This window comes from Vipera berus (genome assembly GCF_964194415.1).
Source record: "Vipera berus genome assembly, chromosome: 1".
Lineage (NCBI taxonomy): Eukaryota > Metazoa > Chordata > Lepidosauria > Squamata > Viperidae > Vipera > Vipera berus.
In genome coordinates, this window is record NC_138202.1 from 298243498 (window position 1) to 298261185 (window position 17688).

Genomic DNA, 17688 nt, shown 5'->3' on the forward strand with positions numbered 1-17688 from the left:
TTGAATCCATAGCTTGGTTCTCAGCTGCAGAGGCCTTCTGGAAAGGCCTCTGACTGCAAAATGCAGGCTGGGGGACGCTGCAGAAGAAGTGGGCCAGTGAGGAGAGGCAGTGTTGATTCATGGGAGGCCTGGTAAATGGGTGTGGGGCAGGTGGGGCAGCTCCATTCCCCTCTCCCCCCCTAGCTTGATTTTTAGGTGTACGCCTAGCCCCAAAACTAGGGCTTATATTAGGCCTGCCCCCCAAATCAAGCCAGGTCTTATTTTCGGGGTAGGTCTTATTTTTGGGGAAACACAGTAGGTACCACTTTGGTGGGAAGTAACAGCGCTTTGTGAAGTCATACTGGCCACATGACTACAGAAATGTCTTTGGACAGCACTGGCTCAATGGCCTTGAAATGGAGATGAGCACTGCATCCTGTAGTTGGCAATGACTAGCAGAGTAAAATCCGCAGGGACTCCTTTTATCTGCATTAAAGTTCATTCCAAGACTTCAATGACTTTTTTCCTTCCTTTGCCTCTCTTAAAGGGCTATCAGTATCTCACGTATACAAAAAGGCTACTGATATCAATGAAGCTTCTCAGACAACACTGAATCAACAGAAGACAAAATTCCTAAAGTTCTTCCCAAGCTTTTCTCCAGTCCTTTAAAACATTTCTTCTCACCTGGTTTTCCTCACTGTCTTTTTCAGGTTAAATGGACACGTTTCTCAACAATGCACTTGAGTTAGGCATTACTTTTATTTTATAAAAATGCTTATGTGGGTCCAAGGCCATTCTTGTAAATAAAAAACATTGGAAAACAGTATTGATTTTTTTTTTGGCTAAGGTAGAGCAGGGAATCCAGTAGATATCAGGGAAGGTGTTTACATGTACCATGCTGCTTATTCTTTCACGTGATTTCCATTTTCTTTGTATATCTCCCAGCATGTTAGCTGTTAGCAACCTTTGGGACTGCTTACTTTTCTGACTTCTTATAGCATGAGGTGTGCAAAAAAAATAAACTTCAGGTAAATATATGACTTGTGATAAATAAGTGGGAAAAATTCTCATTCTCTTCAGAAAGGCCAGATTAGGGGAATTCAACTCTAGCCCCAAAACCTCTGAAAATCCCAGGAAGTTGCCATTAAAGTCTACCTTCACACAAGCAAGCACTAAGCCTCAAAGTAATGCTGTCATGGACATTGGGTTGTCCTAACAGGCACATGTGGCGCCGTTTCCTTGGTGATCATGGAGTTGTAGAGATAGTCTGTAATCTCATTGAGGTGACAAAAAAATTAACCTATTTGTTTTCAAAGTAAATTCACTCTGTCCTGCAGGAAGAGAGAGAGAGAGAGAGAGAGAGAGAGAGAGAGAGAGAGAGAGAGAGAGAGAGAGAGAGAGAGAGGGAGGGAGGGAGGGAGGGAGGGAGGGAGGGAGGGAGGGAGGGAGAGAGAGAGAGAGAGAGAGAGAGAGAGAGAGAGAGAGAGAGAGAGAGAGAGAGAGAGAGAGAGAGAGAGAGAGAGAGAGAGAGAGAGAGAGAGAGATTGTTTCACCTCTAGCAATGTTCTTAGTATTTTTTTGCATGAAACAAGGGCTGCAGAGCCAGGTCTTATATAGCTTTGATCTATATGCAGGGAGGGAGAATGGGGCAGGAAGCTGATGAGAGAAAAATGGGTTGCTGTGTTCATTTTCTGGCCAAGGAAACTAAATGCTCTTGCTGCGGGTAGATGTGCACATGTGCACACACTCAACAGAGGAGGGTCTCTTGTTCGCTGGTTTATAGTAATTCTTGCTATATCCCAGCATTTAAAATAGTATCTTCTCATTGGTCCAGTTCAGTTCAGGGGAACAATTCATTCCCTTGCTGACTGGGGAATTTGGGGAAGCTGAAGTCCATATCTTAAAGCTGCCAAAGTTGAGAAACATTTATCTAAGCAGAAGCTCTGTGGTTAGAGCATGACTTTGTTGCTCTTGGGGCCTTCTGTAAAGTTTACCTATATGGACAGACTTAGTAAAGACACATATCTTCCTCATAGTGGTGCTTTTATGTGGGAGAATGGGAGATAAGACAGGTCTGCAGCCTATGTTGTGATAGGACATGTTCAGCTTGAATGAACTGCTCCTTCTCCACTATTTATGAAGCTCCTCTTCGTGAATTTCCCAGATTTAGAAATATTAGTGTTTAGTTTCATAAAATTATTGAGGGGGGGGGGTTGGGATCTTGGAAGTCAGGTAGCTCAACAACCTGCTCAATTCAACATCTGCAAAGCAGGATGAAACTTCAACATCTCTGAGACCTCCATTCAGCTTTTGCTTAAAACCCTTTAATGAAAGAGATTCTATCAGGTCCTGAAGCCGTTTGTCCTACTATCAAGTGGTTCTTACCATTCCATAATACTGATTTACTACACAGCAATTTCTACATATTTGTTTTATTCTTGCTCTTTGGAACAATAAAGAACTGGGCAGGGCTACTTCAGTGCAGCAGGCTTAGACATCTGAAGGCAATTATCATGCCCTTCTTTAATTTTCTCTTTTCCAGGCTAACTATACAGTGCACTGAAAATCACAGGTTGTGCTACAATTGTATCCAATTAAACATTAACACAGTAATTAGAAAGCTGTGATCTGAATTCTTTTATGTGTCAAGCTACAGGTTCCTGGTGACAATTATTTCAGTTGCAATGGCTGACAAGTTTGCTATGGTTGCAGAAACTATTACTGAAAATAAATAGCTGCAGCCTTGGAGGGTGTGTTTGCATGCTGCAGTTATGTATGCATCTATTATCTCAACAAGAGCATTTCCAAAGAGAACTATAGCATTTAACAAGTGCAGGGAGTTTTTTGCAGCTTTCATGGTGAAATGGCGTCAGCCCTTCAAGATAATCAGGACCAGTAAACCAAAACCAAGAATATTAATACTACTTTTATTGGAAGGTATATAATTGTATCTTAAAAGTCTGAAAATGCTTGCCTCTCCAGAGAAATCAGGAGGGTCAATTCTGAGAGTCTTTCCCCACTGCTATTCCTGCTATGGAGACACATTTCTCTTACCAGGCCAAGGTTATTCTCAGTGGCCAACACTGAAGAGGCTGCTTCTTTTAAGAAGTGTAGCTTGGATCTATTTACTCTGGAAGTTACATTTACAAACTAACAAAAGCACTTTCCTCTCTTTCTCATGATGCCATGAAAAAGTTGTATTCCTTTCACTGCCAGAATGAAATCATTTTTTGCAAACTTTAAAATAATGCTTTTGTTAATTTGAACGTGTGATCAAACTAATATGGGGAAAAGAAACTGGGGTTGCAAATGTCATCTCCAGAGAAATTAGATCCATGTACATGTATCTCAGGGACGCGGTGGCTCAGTGGGTTAGGACGCTGAGCTTGTCGATCAGAAGGTCGGCAGTTTGGCGGGTCGAATCCCGAGTGCCGCGTAACAGAGTGAGCGCCTGTTACTCGTCCCAGCTTCTGCCCACCTAGCAGTTCGAAAGCACGTAAAAATGCAAGTAGAAAAATAGGGACCACTACGGTGGGAAGGTAACAGCGTTCCGTGCGCCTTTGGCGTCTAGTCATGCCGGCCACATGACCACGGAGACGTCCTCGGACAAACGCTGGCTCTTCGGCTTTGAAACGGAGATGAGCACCGGCCCCTAGAGTCGGAAACGACTAGCACGCATGTGCGGGGGAACCTTTACCTTTACCTTTACATGTATCTCACTGGAACAATGCAGTACAATTTCATCAAAAGAAGCATCTAGAACAGACCACAGTGGACAGGAACATATGAAAGAATAAAAGATTAGGTTCAGACTTATTCATGAGGGGAAAGAGCAAATAATAAATGACAGCTATACAACATGACTTTATAATGCAAACCTTGTAACTTATGACATTGCTTCCTGGTAAGATCTGCATTGTGATGTTACCCTTCCATTTATTATTATAAGATTATATACACAAAATTCATTATTATTTACTGTCATCTTTGCAGCTAGTAACCAATATTTATAATTAGGATACATGTGGATATTTGCACATGCAGTTCTACACTGGACTTCTGAATAGGTTCATTCATTGTCACCCTTAGAGAAAAAACTTAGGTAGACTACAGGGTTTTGGTACTGCATGGAAAAAGATTTCTTGAGTTTCTAGGAGATAGAAATTCCTGCCTGAAACTGTGGAGAGAGACTAATTGCATAGAGACCACCAATACAGATTGACCAATGATTTGACATGATAAAAGTAGCCGTTCACGTTCAAGCATAAAACAGATTAATTATGACTTTGTTAGATTTACACACAGGCTTTCCTCTGGGAGCTCATAGCGTTCCCTCCGTAAGGAACCCGTGAGATAGACCGGGCTGAGAGAGTGACTGGCCCACAGTCATCCATGTAAGCTTAATTTGGTGCCTTCTGGTCCTAATTTAATACCTTAACCAATGCACTGGCTCTCAGCATGAAAAGTTTCATGTTTCATATGAATTAGAACAGAAGGAAAACAACTCACCTAATTCAGTGTGTGTTTTTGTCAATGTTATATCCTCACTGAGAGTGAATTACAGCCAATTAAAAGGATAAGTGCTGTTTCCTACAGTGCAAGAAGACGCTTGCCAGTCTAGGATTATCAAGTGAATGAGTCACTTTACAGTAATATGCAGGTAATCAGATTGGACTCTATGCTGATATCATGAAGGCAAGTACAACAGATTTAGGAAACATTACCTTTGTTCTGAGTGGGTGATTATTTCAATCTTTAAAAGCAACCCTGAAAAGAAATCAGTGAGGAGGAGCAATATTTTTACTCAGACAACATGCATCCATTAATAATGTATCTTTTCACTGAGAATTTCTCTATTCAAGGACAGAGTGCATCAGAAAGCATGTTTCGTACACAGGCACACTACAATTGGCTCACCCATGGAGTCAATTTTCAGGCAAACAGGAAGGTCAAGAATGTCCAATGAAGCCAAACCAAGGCATGTATAAGTAAAATGAAAAATCATCTTTTGGGCACCAAGGACAGGTTCCGTGGAGAGAGGTTTTCCACAGACCAGAGAGCGTGTGGTTTCACGGGCTGCCTGCATCCTGCGAATGGGGCTTCGCTTGTTTGCATGGCCTGGTTTCTGGCGTGCCACTGCCTGGTGCCGGTCCATGGACCAGGGGTTGGGAACCCCTGCTCTACAGTGATAAATTACATATTCAAAATATGTTTCTTTGCCATTCATGCCTACATTTTTGAACTGATGTATTACACAGCTGGACAACTTTCCTACTGGATTCTTATAAAAGCATTAATATTTACAGGGTTGGAAATATACTACTAGCAAGGCTATGGGATGTAGCCATCAACATGTAGAAGCAGTACGTTTTTGGCAGATAAGTGTAAGGATATGGGAAAATTTCAATAATTTATAGCAATTTATGTGCATGGTTAGAAAACAGCTCCTATGCTATTAAAATCCATTAATCTCATTTTGCTTCATATATAAATCAAACATTGCAAGTGAAAATCTGCCTAAGTGTGACCCACATTTAATGATAAATCTTGGGTATTTCACTGGCCATCAGAAGACCATCCAGTTTCTGTTCTAATTTTCATCAATACATCTCTGGAACTACTCCCCTTGTCCCATGCGAGTCTTAACTGGTCCATTAGTTGTCCTTCTGCCTGGCGAGCCCAGCTCCCCACTGCCTTAGGCCTCATTAGCACTACTCTGGCTGTCTGATGAGATGAACAGCAGTCAACTCTAGACCCAAGACCTGTTTGTAGACCACAGGGAATGTTTATCCAATATGGAAGGAAACAAATTGCAAAACCAAATGAAATGTCTTGCCTCCCTCCAGCTCTCACAATCATTCAAGCATTTCTCTCATTAAAGAAACACTAGGTGTCTGGTAGGAATTAATCTGATGTGCAGACTTGGTTCAGCAAGTGGGCCTAGTATGGAGGCTGTTCTAAATGAAATAAAAAAGGAGACATTCATTCTATGCTCTAGCCTGTGGAGCATCCAAGACTCATCTTGGATTAGGTAAAAGAGAGGTTTTGCTTCTTTTTCATTTGGGGAGATACACCATGAAAAGACACACATTGCTCTATCAAAGTTTTAAGTTTGTATGGAAAATCCCAAGAATTCCTGGTTTTTTCCAGTGGACATAACCAAGATTAAGGACAGCTTCTGCACCAAACCTTTTGTTGCTTTCTCTTCCTACAAACTCATGTCATAGATGAGATTTTGTTAATTAACTGTTCAGTGATTTTTGTCCCTCTGTCCCTCTAAACTTAAACAGCTGCCATGCCTGCAGTCCTTCCTCCTGATACATTTTTATCCATCTTCCATTTCATTTTTTAAAGCAGATTAACAAAAAGATACCATACAGTCAAGGAGAAGTATATGAGACATATATTTGTAAAAGTACTTTAAAAATGCCTTCACTCTTTAGCAGAAAAAAACCCCCACTAAATTGATTTTAGGCAAGGTTTGTTTAATTGTGGGCCATTCAAAATCATCAAGCCCTGCAAGGCTTTTTCTATGTTGAGGATACTTATGGATACTCCTGGATCTATCAAGTGGCAACATAAAACAAAAACAAAAAACTAACATCCATCCAGTAGCTGAAAATCCTAGGTTTTCAAAAATGGATGAGCATGATCAATCTTTGGCTATGATATACAAAGAATCAGAAAGCGGGAGGCTGCAGGGCTGTGTTAATTCTTCACTGGGAAAGTTCTTTGCTTTCAATCGAAACTGATCCTGGTGTCTGACAAGAGAGAGAGAGAGACTTCTGACTTGTCTAAGTAAGACCAACTTTAAAGGTATCTTGTAAAACTCACCTTCAAGCCAATCTCTCTCTGAAGAAGTGGTTACAGTGAAGGAAGAAGGAAGAGTATTCTAAATCAAAACCAAGCAAACTATACTAGAAATGGCCTCAGCCATAACTCCTAGTGAAAACTGAGGAAGCAAAATATTCCACAGTATCTTGGCTGAGGCCATATCTAGTATAGTTTGCTTGGTTTTGATTTAGAATACTGAATGAAACCAACCATTGTGACCTGTAAACCGTTATAGTAGCTTATGTTGCCAGAAGTCAACCAATTGCAGTAAATCCTGTATGTTTGATATTACATACTTACAAGATTTACATATTGCCCTGAGTTCATGCATGTAAGTTTGTAATAACTGCAATATTTAAAATTCTTCAAAAGAAGTTGATTGAGAATGGCCTATTTTATAATTAACATACTGATGGGAGAGGAAGCTTATTCTTCTTCTTGTGCCATATCTGTTGTGGGATGTTGGCGATCATGTTGGCGAACCTGTTTTTATCGGCAGCCGCACAAAAAAGTGCTGCTGAGATTTGCCCAAACCAGTCCCTTAGATTTTGAAGCCATGATGTACTTCTTCTGCCTGGACCTCGTTTGCCTTCAATCTTTCCCTGGCGGATTAAATGGAGTATGCCGTATTTTTCTGGGTGTCACATCACATGTCCGAAATATGTGGGAAGCTTATAGGAAGGCAATTTGTCTATTTGAGTAAGACAACAACTGACTCAAGTTGTGCTTTACTCCTCATGACAGCAAAGACACGTTCAGATAGTTTTCTTGGTGAAATACAATAATAGCTTTGTATTGTTTTCTTTCTGGATGCTTTCTCAACTTCCCAGTCTAGGTTTTGACTGGATATCTCTCATCTAAATACTAACCAGTTCTCACAATGCTTAGCTTTTTTTGGGATCAGCTAATATCATCCAGATGCAGCCAATTGTTGTAGCCTTTCTGGTATATAATTTTGAAGATTTTCTATTGATTAGTAACAATGCTACATATACAGAATACACCCACTTGTCATTTATTCAAACATATTTTCATGCAAATACCTTTCAGGCTGAAGAACTGTTCAAGCATTTTTTCATGGGCTTTTTTGTCCTTTTCCCAATTGCGTTCTCAAGTCTTTGTACTTTCTCCCAGGAGAGAGGTACTCAAGGGGATAAATAAAAATCCAGATTGAAAACAGGTGGTTTGCTATCTTGCCACAAGAAAATCAGAAATAAAATACAGAGAATTAAAGAATTCTAATCTATGCTGTTATAGCAGGAAACATGGATTTTAAAAGTTTGAAGCTGAAGGAGAGGCCAGTACTTCGGTCTTCTGACTCACAGTGAGGATCCAGGTCTACAGAGAAGATTGAATCCAAGCAGCTATATTTGTATAGGAAAGGATTTGCAAGTGCCAATTTTCAATTACACACACACACAAAAATATATATACTGCCTTCTTGAATCCAACCTTCTTCTTTCTCTGCCAAACAATTCAGCATCAGGACTTCATCCAGAACAAAATCTTTTGGTAAGCTACTACTGGCTTCTACAGACAGGTAAAAGCAACATGTTAACTTACTGAATTTCCAATATGCAAGCATTAATAGCAATAGCACTTAGGCTTCTCTATACTGCTTCATAGTGCTTTACAGCACTCTCTGAGCAGTTCACAATATCAGCATATTGCCCCCAACAATCTGGGTCCCCATTTTATACCGACCTTGGTAGGATGGAAGGCTGAGCAAAAGTAATTTAAGTTAACTGTGCCATTATAAGAAAAATTAAATAAGGTTTTGAAGGCTTTAATCATAAATACACTTGGTAGAGAACTTCCTCCCTCCCTCCCTTCCTTCAACTGAAACAGACATCAGCAGTTTACAACACATAAACTGTTTAATAATAAGAAAGCCAAGGCACTTAATCTAAGTCAAGTGGCATCATGCCCCAAATACCCTTGGGAAGACTTCTATCTTCAACTTCTTCTGGAAAGTGAACAAGGTTAGAACTAAGCCAATCTCCAATGGGAGGCCGATCCAGATGATCAGTTCAACAATGGAAAAACAATATCTTTGGTCTTTGGCTCCTCTAACCTCCCCCAAATGGGGAAAAATCTGCTAAAATACTTCTTCCAGCATGACTGAATCTGCAAACAGATAGTCCTGTAAGTAACTTGGGACCAAGCCAAGTGAGAGCTAGCAAAAAGTGAGGTCGCAATAAGGAAATAACTATTGTAGAGATCTGGCAGATTTGATTAATATTAAGGACTGTTCCAAAATATTGTTATTTTGGAACACCCCTCACCCTACTAAGCTGCATATTTGGACTCCCTTTAAACAACATCTGAACTGAGGCATGACACATCATGTATCTGAATTTCTACTTGTCCATTTAGGACAAAATCTGTCTGTATCTTTGCACATGGTTAGTTGGAAATTACAGTGGCAAAGTTCAGCATAAAGCAAGGCTGCTCTCAGACAAAGCTCGTTCATTATAAGAAGCTCCCTTGTGTACTGGGTTGGTAAAATTGTTATTATTTGTTAAGCACTCACAGTGTGCTCTACGCTGTATGAGAAAGTAATACAGAAGCAGACAGTTCTCTAGAGAGTGAGCCATCACAAAGAACGGAATGAAAAAAGATATTCTGTCTGACCCAGAGAACAGAGGTGCTCAGATCTTTTGAAATTGTTCTGTCCTCTACATTGAAAGTAAATAATCTTTTACTTCCAAGCTCAGCCTACCCTATTACCTGTCACAATGTGCCCCAGCAACTCTGAAAGCATCATCCTTAAAATCTTCATCTTTGCACATCACTTTAGTGAAGAGTGCATTATGTCTAATAAAGAAGAAAATGGCAATAAAAAGACCCTGCAAGACTATTACGGTGTAGAGAGCTCTCAATAGAATTAGTTTCATACTGTAAAGTTCAAATTCAGTGTTACAAAATCAAATTGGGGAACTTAAATCGTTACAATCATCATGTTCTACAATGTCCTGATTATTCTTACTGTCGAACACACTAGTAGGTGCTACTACACTGGCATTGTTCATGCATACTTCAGCTCTAATATGCTGTTTACAGATGGATATGGAATTTGTCCAGTCTAAATTCCTACATACGCTTATCAAATTTATACCTCTGAAATAAACTTATGGTAGAAGACACATCCCTGTCAAAATACAGTGTGCAATAAAATATTCATAAAATACATTAATGAAGTATAACATGCACAGACATGAATGTTCTTTCCTGCAAGAATGGATTACATTGACGGAAAATTACTTGGGAAATATTTGCACACTAGGAAAAGTGCATATGGTAGATGTTAAGAGAAATGTGGAGAAAAATGCAAGGTGGGTGAGTGGGGGGGGGGGAAGAGAACCCATTTGAAACAGATGTTGAAAGAGCCCAGAATAAGCTTGTGATCAGGAAAATGACAAGTTAAAGGAAAACAAAGGTGACATATTTATCCAATCCTAGAATACCTAAATATAGCAGCTGGAAAAATGTGGCATGGTTACTTTGGATCTTCGTGTTTTGCAGATTCATGTTAGAGGTTTGGAGTTTGGTCTAAAACCAGGTCCTAAATAGCCCAGGTTGATGTCAAACAATAAACACACTGAAGAAATTACTTTAAATAGAAGATTCTTAAAAATTAACAGCTATGTCAACATTAACCATGAAAAGTATGTCACCAGATGTGAAGTGCACATTAAAATTATTTCAAAGAGTCTAACGCAGGTAATATTAATTATATTAATTTCATAGCTAGCAAACATTTCAATAAAATCATTGCTTTCTACCAAATAACAATTTATAAACTACAAATGAATTAACAAGAATGAGTTGCCTAATTTAAAATAAAAGGTCAGATTATATCCTCTTTTGGTTTTGGCAGAAGAAAGGCCAGATATGAACAAAATTACACAGACTACACAGTTCAATGCATGGTAAAGGATAAATCATAGTAACTGACAAAAGATTTTTCCCTTTGGGCCGAAGCAATTTATCTAGCCAAAAGGAATAATTTTTAAGCACAGAATCACCTCAGAATTCCAGCAACTAAAACAAAAATTGCCAAGCACAGCAAATAGTCTGAACCCCCAAATGGCTAAAATATCCCTCAGAAGTACCAACCACAGTTCCAATAGCCATCAAAGGAGAATACAATCTGTAATCAGAAGTGATACCTTTTCTCCTTCCCAGCATTGGCATCAGCAGGAAAAGGCAGTGTTAGGAAATAATAAAACACGAGTAATAATAGCATCATAAAAAATTCTATGATGTACACATTTGTGTCCAATACTGAAATGCAAGTATGCGCAGCCATCATTTCCATGACCGTGCAACATGCAAAGTGTCATCATTTCAGCATTTCACGGTTTGCGGTGAACACTAGTGTTTCCCAAAAGACAATGGGCAGAGACAGAAAAGCTCATTTCGCCAATGACACCCAGGGGTCACCAGAGGAATACACAATCAAATGCTGGAGGGAAAAAAAGTTATATTCTATTATGTTGCATAGATAAAGGTAAAGGTTCCCCCGCACATGCGTGCTAGTCGTTTCCAACTCTAGGGGCCGGTGCTCATCTCCGTTTCAAAGCCGAAGAGCCAGCGCTTGTCCGAGGACGTCTCCATGGTCATGTAGCCGGCATGACTAGACGCCAAAGGTGCACGGAACGCTGTTACCTTCCCACCGTAGTGGTCCCTATTTTTCTACTTGCATTTTTACGTGCTTTCGAACTGCTAGGTTGGCAGAAGCTGGGACGAGTAACAGGCGCTCATTCTGTTACGCGGCACTCAGGATTCAACCCGCCAAACTGCCGACCATCTGATCGACAAGCTCAGCGTCCTAACCCACTGAGCCACCACATCCCTATTATGTTGCATAGCTATCTGCTTTGTTGATAAAGGACTATATATGATTCTACCATTCTATTTAAAAGAAAGCCTATGGACTTCCGGATGGCAAGGTATCGCCGAAGGCAGCCATTCCTAGGCTGTCAGCCCCGCGGCTCCATAGAGCCGCTGAAAACAGCGCCGATCAGCTGTTTCGGCGGCTCGGAAGCCCCCTCCTTGGGAGAAGAGGAGGGGGTGAGCGCCCAGGTAGAGGTAGAGCTCTCCGGGGACGCCAGAACTTAAAGTTTTGGCGGCTGAAGGATTGAGCCCCCCCGAAGCCTGGGCATGCTCCGGACTGTGAGGCGCTTCTTCTCCGGGTTTTTTGGAGCAGAACAGGGCGTCCGCAACCATCCCTGCTAGCAAGAAAGAACTTTGGAGAACGAGGATGCAGGCAGAGCGATACAGGAGATTCAGATGAAAGTGGACTTTTGATCTTTAACTCAATGGATTTTGCTGAGCTTGAAAGTGAAAGTGCGTAGCAGACAATAGTGGGTGAAAATGGCGGCTACATCTCCTAAAGTTCCTGCTCTGGTGCAGCAGTCTTAGTTGCAAGCCTTATTGCCCCCTGCACCCATATTTGCACCAGCCCTTACAGTTAAAGATTTGCAGAATGTGATGCAAGAGATTATGGAAAAGCAATTGCAACAATTTGCTGAGATAATGGATAAAAAGCTGGAGGAGAAGTTAACAGAAAAACTAGCTGAGGTTGTGGATGAAAAGATTACAGAGAAACTAACAGAAATAAGAGCAGACATCTTATCTGCATTTCAAGGGATGGCTATATGTATTGAGAATTTGGATGAAAGAGTGGAAGATCTCAGTCAAAATAATACTAGATTAGAAGTAAAAATGACAGAAACTGAAAATGTGGTGGAGAAAATTGATTGTGATTTGACCTTGGTACAGTATTATCAGATGGAGTTTGCCGTGAGAATCAGAGGCTTAAAAGAAGATCCTAAAGAAAATTTGAAGAAAATAGTTTCTGAGGCTCTGGAAGGGGTGCTGGGGCGACCAGCAGATGAAATAATGGAAGATATAGATAAAATTTTCCGTGTTAATTCGTGGATTGCAAGACAAAGGAAATTACCCAGAGATGTGGTGGTTTATTTTACAAAGAGAGCGATTAGAAATGAGGTTATTCAAGCCTCCTACAATACTGAATTTGTAATTGCTGAGCAAGAAGTCTTGATTTTAAAAGAGATCCCTCCAAGAATTTTAAGTAGAAGGAAGGAATTTGCTTTTTTGACACAAGAATTAAGACGTGATATCAAGTTCAGATGGGAGATACCAGTGGGTATGGTGGTGACTTATGAAGGTATGAGGCATCATCTTACTACGGTGATTCAGGCACGTGATTTTTATAGTAATGTTTTAAAAGCAGCCCCCATACCACTTTTGGAATCTACAAAGAAGAAAGGTGAGGGAGAGTCTCAACGACACAGAGAGAATCTACAAGGTGCTGAAGGAACAATGCAGACAGATGAGAAAGTTACAGGAGTGGGTCAAATTTCAGTGTCACTGGAGGAGGCCAGAAATTGGAGGAGGCGTGCTGCTTCTAGACGAATGAGACGAGCCTGAAGATTTAGTTGTAGAACTGAAGGAGATAATAATGCAATAAGGATCATAAAAGGTGGTTTTAGAAGAGTAAACAGGAATTGAAATTGTTAAAAAGGTTAAATATTTGGGGATATATTTTTCACCCTCAAATGTAGAGTTATATAAAATAATTATGTTTTGTAATATTTTATGTTGTTTTAATTTTAAGATAATTATGAAAACCTAATTGGGAAGAATTGTAGTAGTGCTTATTGAAATTTTGAAGGTCATGATTTGCTATTTGGTTGGTATGTATATCTATTGTGTGATAAGAAGGTGGATAATGTGTTTAAGGTATATATTTTATGACTTGCTCTGTTGCGAGTTTGGGAAAAAGTATAGATGAAAGTTAACTTGTAAGCTACTTTTATGGGCAATAATGAAACACGTAATAGAAAATATAAAAATGATGTGATTACATATAAAAAAAATTAAGTTTGGAAAGTAATGTATGATACTTGAAGCTGTATAATATATTAAGAGAAGGAAAGATTGTATAAACTTGGTTTTAGTATGGAAAATTAAAGACCAGGTGGAAAGAAGAATAGAAAATTGGTTTTTTAATGATTGGTGTAAATTTGTTTTGTCTGTAATTGTTTTTATTGGGTATTTTTATTGACACTACTGTTGTGGATATCATGCGGATGTTGAATTTAACTACGGCAGTAAGACTTTTAGTAGGGCAATATTGGAAGAAGGAAGAACTGCCGATTATAGAAGAATGGACTGTAAAAGTTCCCAACTTGGAGGATATGGCAAAGATTTTAATGTACTTGAAAGACTATTTGCAACAGAGAGATACTGTGGAGTAAATATGGGACTAAAAAGTATTATCCAGCATTTGAATAATTATTGATGTGATATTTATACTGTTTGGAGTTAATTTATATGAGTTAAAGTGCGATAGTTTTAATAGTTTATGATTGTTTGCATAAGGTAGATTATGATTGTTTGTATTCTTATACCCTGTACTTAGCTCTGGGAAGTTGGGGAGGGGGGAGGGGGAAGGGAGGGAGGGGCTGGGGAGGGTTGGGGAGTGGGAAGGGGGTGGGGTGGGGTTGTGTTTTGTTTGTTAAAAATAAAATGTATTGTAAAACTTTTTAAATAAAAAAATTAAAAAAATTAAAAGAAAGCCCATGAACTAGTGAACATTTCCCTGAATAGAGGAATAGGGGCATCCCCACCATGCTTCCCATGTTTTTGAACAAGACTAATTGTTTAGAATAGATTAGGGACTACAGGAGTTATAGAAGGGAAGAAGAAATCAGGGGATATTGCTTTCTTCTTTGATCAACATAGTCTTTGCTGGATCAAAGAATATTCTGTGAATGGAAGAACAGTGTACAGAATATGCAAGCATAGACTTTGGCTCTCCTCATAGCAGTTCAGCCTAATTGCTTAGAATTTAATCTTTCTCAGGGGCTTTTACGGCGAGCAGGTCTAAACTTTACAAACGTCAGCATAACTCAGAGCAGGCAGGCAACCCACAGCCTCAAGACCAGGTAATAGTCCTCAAAAATGCAGACTGACCTTTTCTACAAAGAGAAAATATATCCCTTTCCTCTGTGTAGAGAGGGTATAAAAAAGAGAAACAGAACAACAGATCTTATAAGAACACTAAGAAAAAAGAACAAGGAAAAAAGAACAATTTTAAAATGCAGAGAATCTGTAGTCCCATTCTTTTTTTTATTGAAAAGTTTTACAATACATTTTATCTTTAACAATCCCTCCCCCCCTCCCTCCACCCAACCCTTCCTAACCCTCCCTAACCCTCCCCCCTTCCCCCCTCCCCCCTCCCCGACTTCCCAGAGCTAAATACAAGGTATAAAAGCAAAAAACAATCATAAACAACCATATGTTAACAACAATAAACTATTAAGTCTATCGCACTCTAGCTCATATGAGATGACTACAAGCAATACTAATATCACATAAAAAAAGAAAAAAACTTATTCAAATGCTAAGTGAAACTTTTTGGTCCCATATTTGTTCTGGATATAATCAATCCACTTTTTCCATTCCATAATATAACGTTGTTGCGAATGGTCTTTCAAATAAGCCGAAAAAGTCCCATTCTTTTTTATATATATATACTGACTCTCCCTATTTGCTTAATCTACAGAGACAGAGCTACCTTAGGCATATAGTCCCTGAATTGTTTCCATAATCTTGGTTTAACTAAATTATACATTAGCCGACAAATTTAGGAATTTGATTGTATGTCTGATTCACAGGTCCATGCTGAGAAAAACAGAAACACATGCACTCGTACACATATATGTAAGCACCTATGAATATATTTCAACAGTCTAGCATAGCAAGTATTTTCTTCTCCCTGGTTGTTGTTTATGATTCTCTTTCATTCTGTAGTACTCTTTTGTCCCAAACCTTTCTTCAGAAGGTTGTAATAATCTTCCCTTATTATTATAACAGCTTGGAGAAGGGCTTTGCACAACGTGAACCGCCAATGAATTTTCTTGGCAGTTTGAACCTGGTGTGCCCTTCAATTTACAGTCCTTTGTTGGTTCATAGGAAAGAATCTGAAATCCCACCCTTCTAAATGGTTGGCCTATGAAATCTACAAAAACTACTAATGACTACAAGTTTTTGTTCTTGTTACAGCTTTAGTGAAAACACAAAGCTTGAAAATTCCAAGGGGAATCAATAGACTTTCTTAGCTCTCAAATGTTTGTGCATCGGAATTTATAATTAAAGGGTATGTCATACAACAGATTTCTCGGCCATATAAAATGGGGAAAGAAGCATCATGCTGTCTGTTCTAACCTGCTTTGCAAATATCAAATTCTAATCTAGGTAGGTATGGAAAAAAGCATTCTTGTTTTAACTCTGCAACTATTGTTTGGAAGCTGGCTACAGCAGCAGCTGAATTTCTGGGCTTAAGTTGCTATTATAGCTCTTACCTGACGGATATCTAGACGGTAACTAAGAATGGGATCAACAGCATCTGGTTCTTTCTGTGTCCACTGTAAGACATAGGAGTAGTTCTTGGACTGCTTCCTTGTAGGATTCGGAGTATCATAGTAAAATTCTGGGCTATAAGCTTTAGCTGAAAAGCAGAAAAGAGAATGAAAAGAGATGAAAAGAAAGAAGGGAAAGAACAAAACAGAGAGGAAAGTTGTTATAACTCAGTGAGCACCATAAGAATCCATGCATGCAACTCATCAAGAACTTTGAGTAGGAAGATCATGGACACCTAATCTACCAAATAGATATTTATTTTCTCTTTAGATATTTATAAAACATATTGTTAACTTCATATGCACTATCTACTACTTCTGGGAATATGAATAGTAAAATTTATTGACCATAATAAAGCTTAATAAAAACTCTGCATTCCAATCTACAACTAAACCAGCTTTGCTTTTGCTTCTACCTGTTAGCAAGCCTTGAGATGAGGAAAAAAAACCACAATGTAATATCTGTCCGTTACCAGTTACTTCTCCCTATTATGGCATAGTAGTTACTGTAACATTGCCCTTTCTGACACAACAAATTTATTGCCTAGCAATTAAGATAACCAATATAGGAGAATTGGATTTCATTTGGGGAAAAACAGCCGGAATGGAAAAGGAAATAGAGACAAATGCAAAATTCTTTGCTTAGGATGCAATTTAAAGCTACATTAACAGAAGAACAATTTCTAGGTCAAGGGAAATACAGCAGAAGTTCCATTATAATCTTCATTGGTCAGTCCCCATATCAATTACCATTTGTGGCTTTGGCATTTTACTTTAATTTCGAGGTCCTAAAACAGTTTCATAGAAAAACAAGAAGTATGATCAAGGAAATGGAAACTATATCTTACAGGGAGAAACTGAGTGTATATTTAATCTTGGGAAAAGTTGATTTAATGCAGATACATTTTCACTTTTCAAATATCTGAAGAAGAAAGTTAGTTTCCCCCCCCTCCCTCACATAGTACTCTCTTAGAACAAGTCCAGTTGCATTTATGAATCTGTTCTTAATAGTAAGGAGCTGTTCAACAAACAAACCAATTATTAAAGAAAACAGTGGCTCCTCCTTGGATGTGTTGCGGGACTGCGTTTTGTTAAAAAAATAAATAAATAAGACCCTTAACCTGAATGTCCTGAAATAATCATGTTATCAAAGTTTGACAGCAAAATAATAATAATAATAATAATAATAATAATAATAATAATAATAATAATAATAATAATAATAATAATAATAATAACAACAACAAATAAAAGCCTAACAAAATAGCAACAATGGTACATTGGAATATTTGCAAGGAATATAATTTACCTACAATCAAGAATTAGTGGAACCACAAAATAGAAAATAAAGAAGCTAAAGTGCTCTGACAAGCACCTGACACATAATAACCAGGACTTAAAATTGTTGATAAGAAAGGCA

General features: G+C 38.8%; 1 protein-coding gene across 1 annotated transcript in view; it reads right to left on the bottom strand.

Annotated features, from left to right (window-relative positions):
• The window catches only part of MDGA1 (MAM domain containing glycosylphosphatidylinositol anchor 1), a 321444-nt gene that overhangs the window by 94944 nt on the left and 208812 nt on the right, over nucleotides 1–17688 (bottom strand). Inside the window, exon 10 of the mRNA XM_081315387.1 lies at nucleotides 16212–16357. Within this exon, the coding sequence (XP_081171513.1) occupies nucleotides 16212–16357 (146 nt within the window). The remainder of the gene's footprint in view (nucleotides 1–16211; nucleotides 16358–17688) is intronic.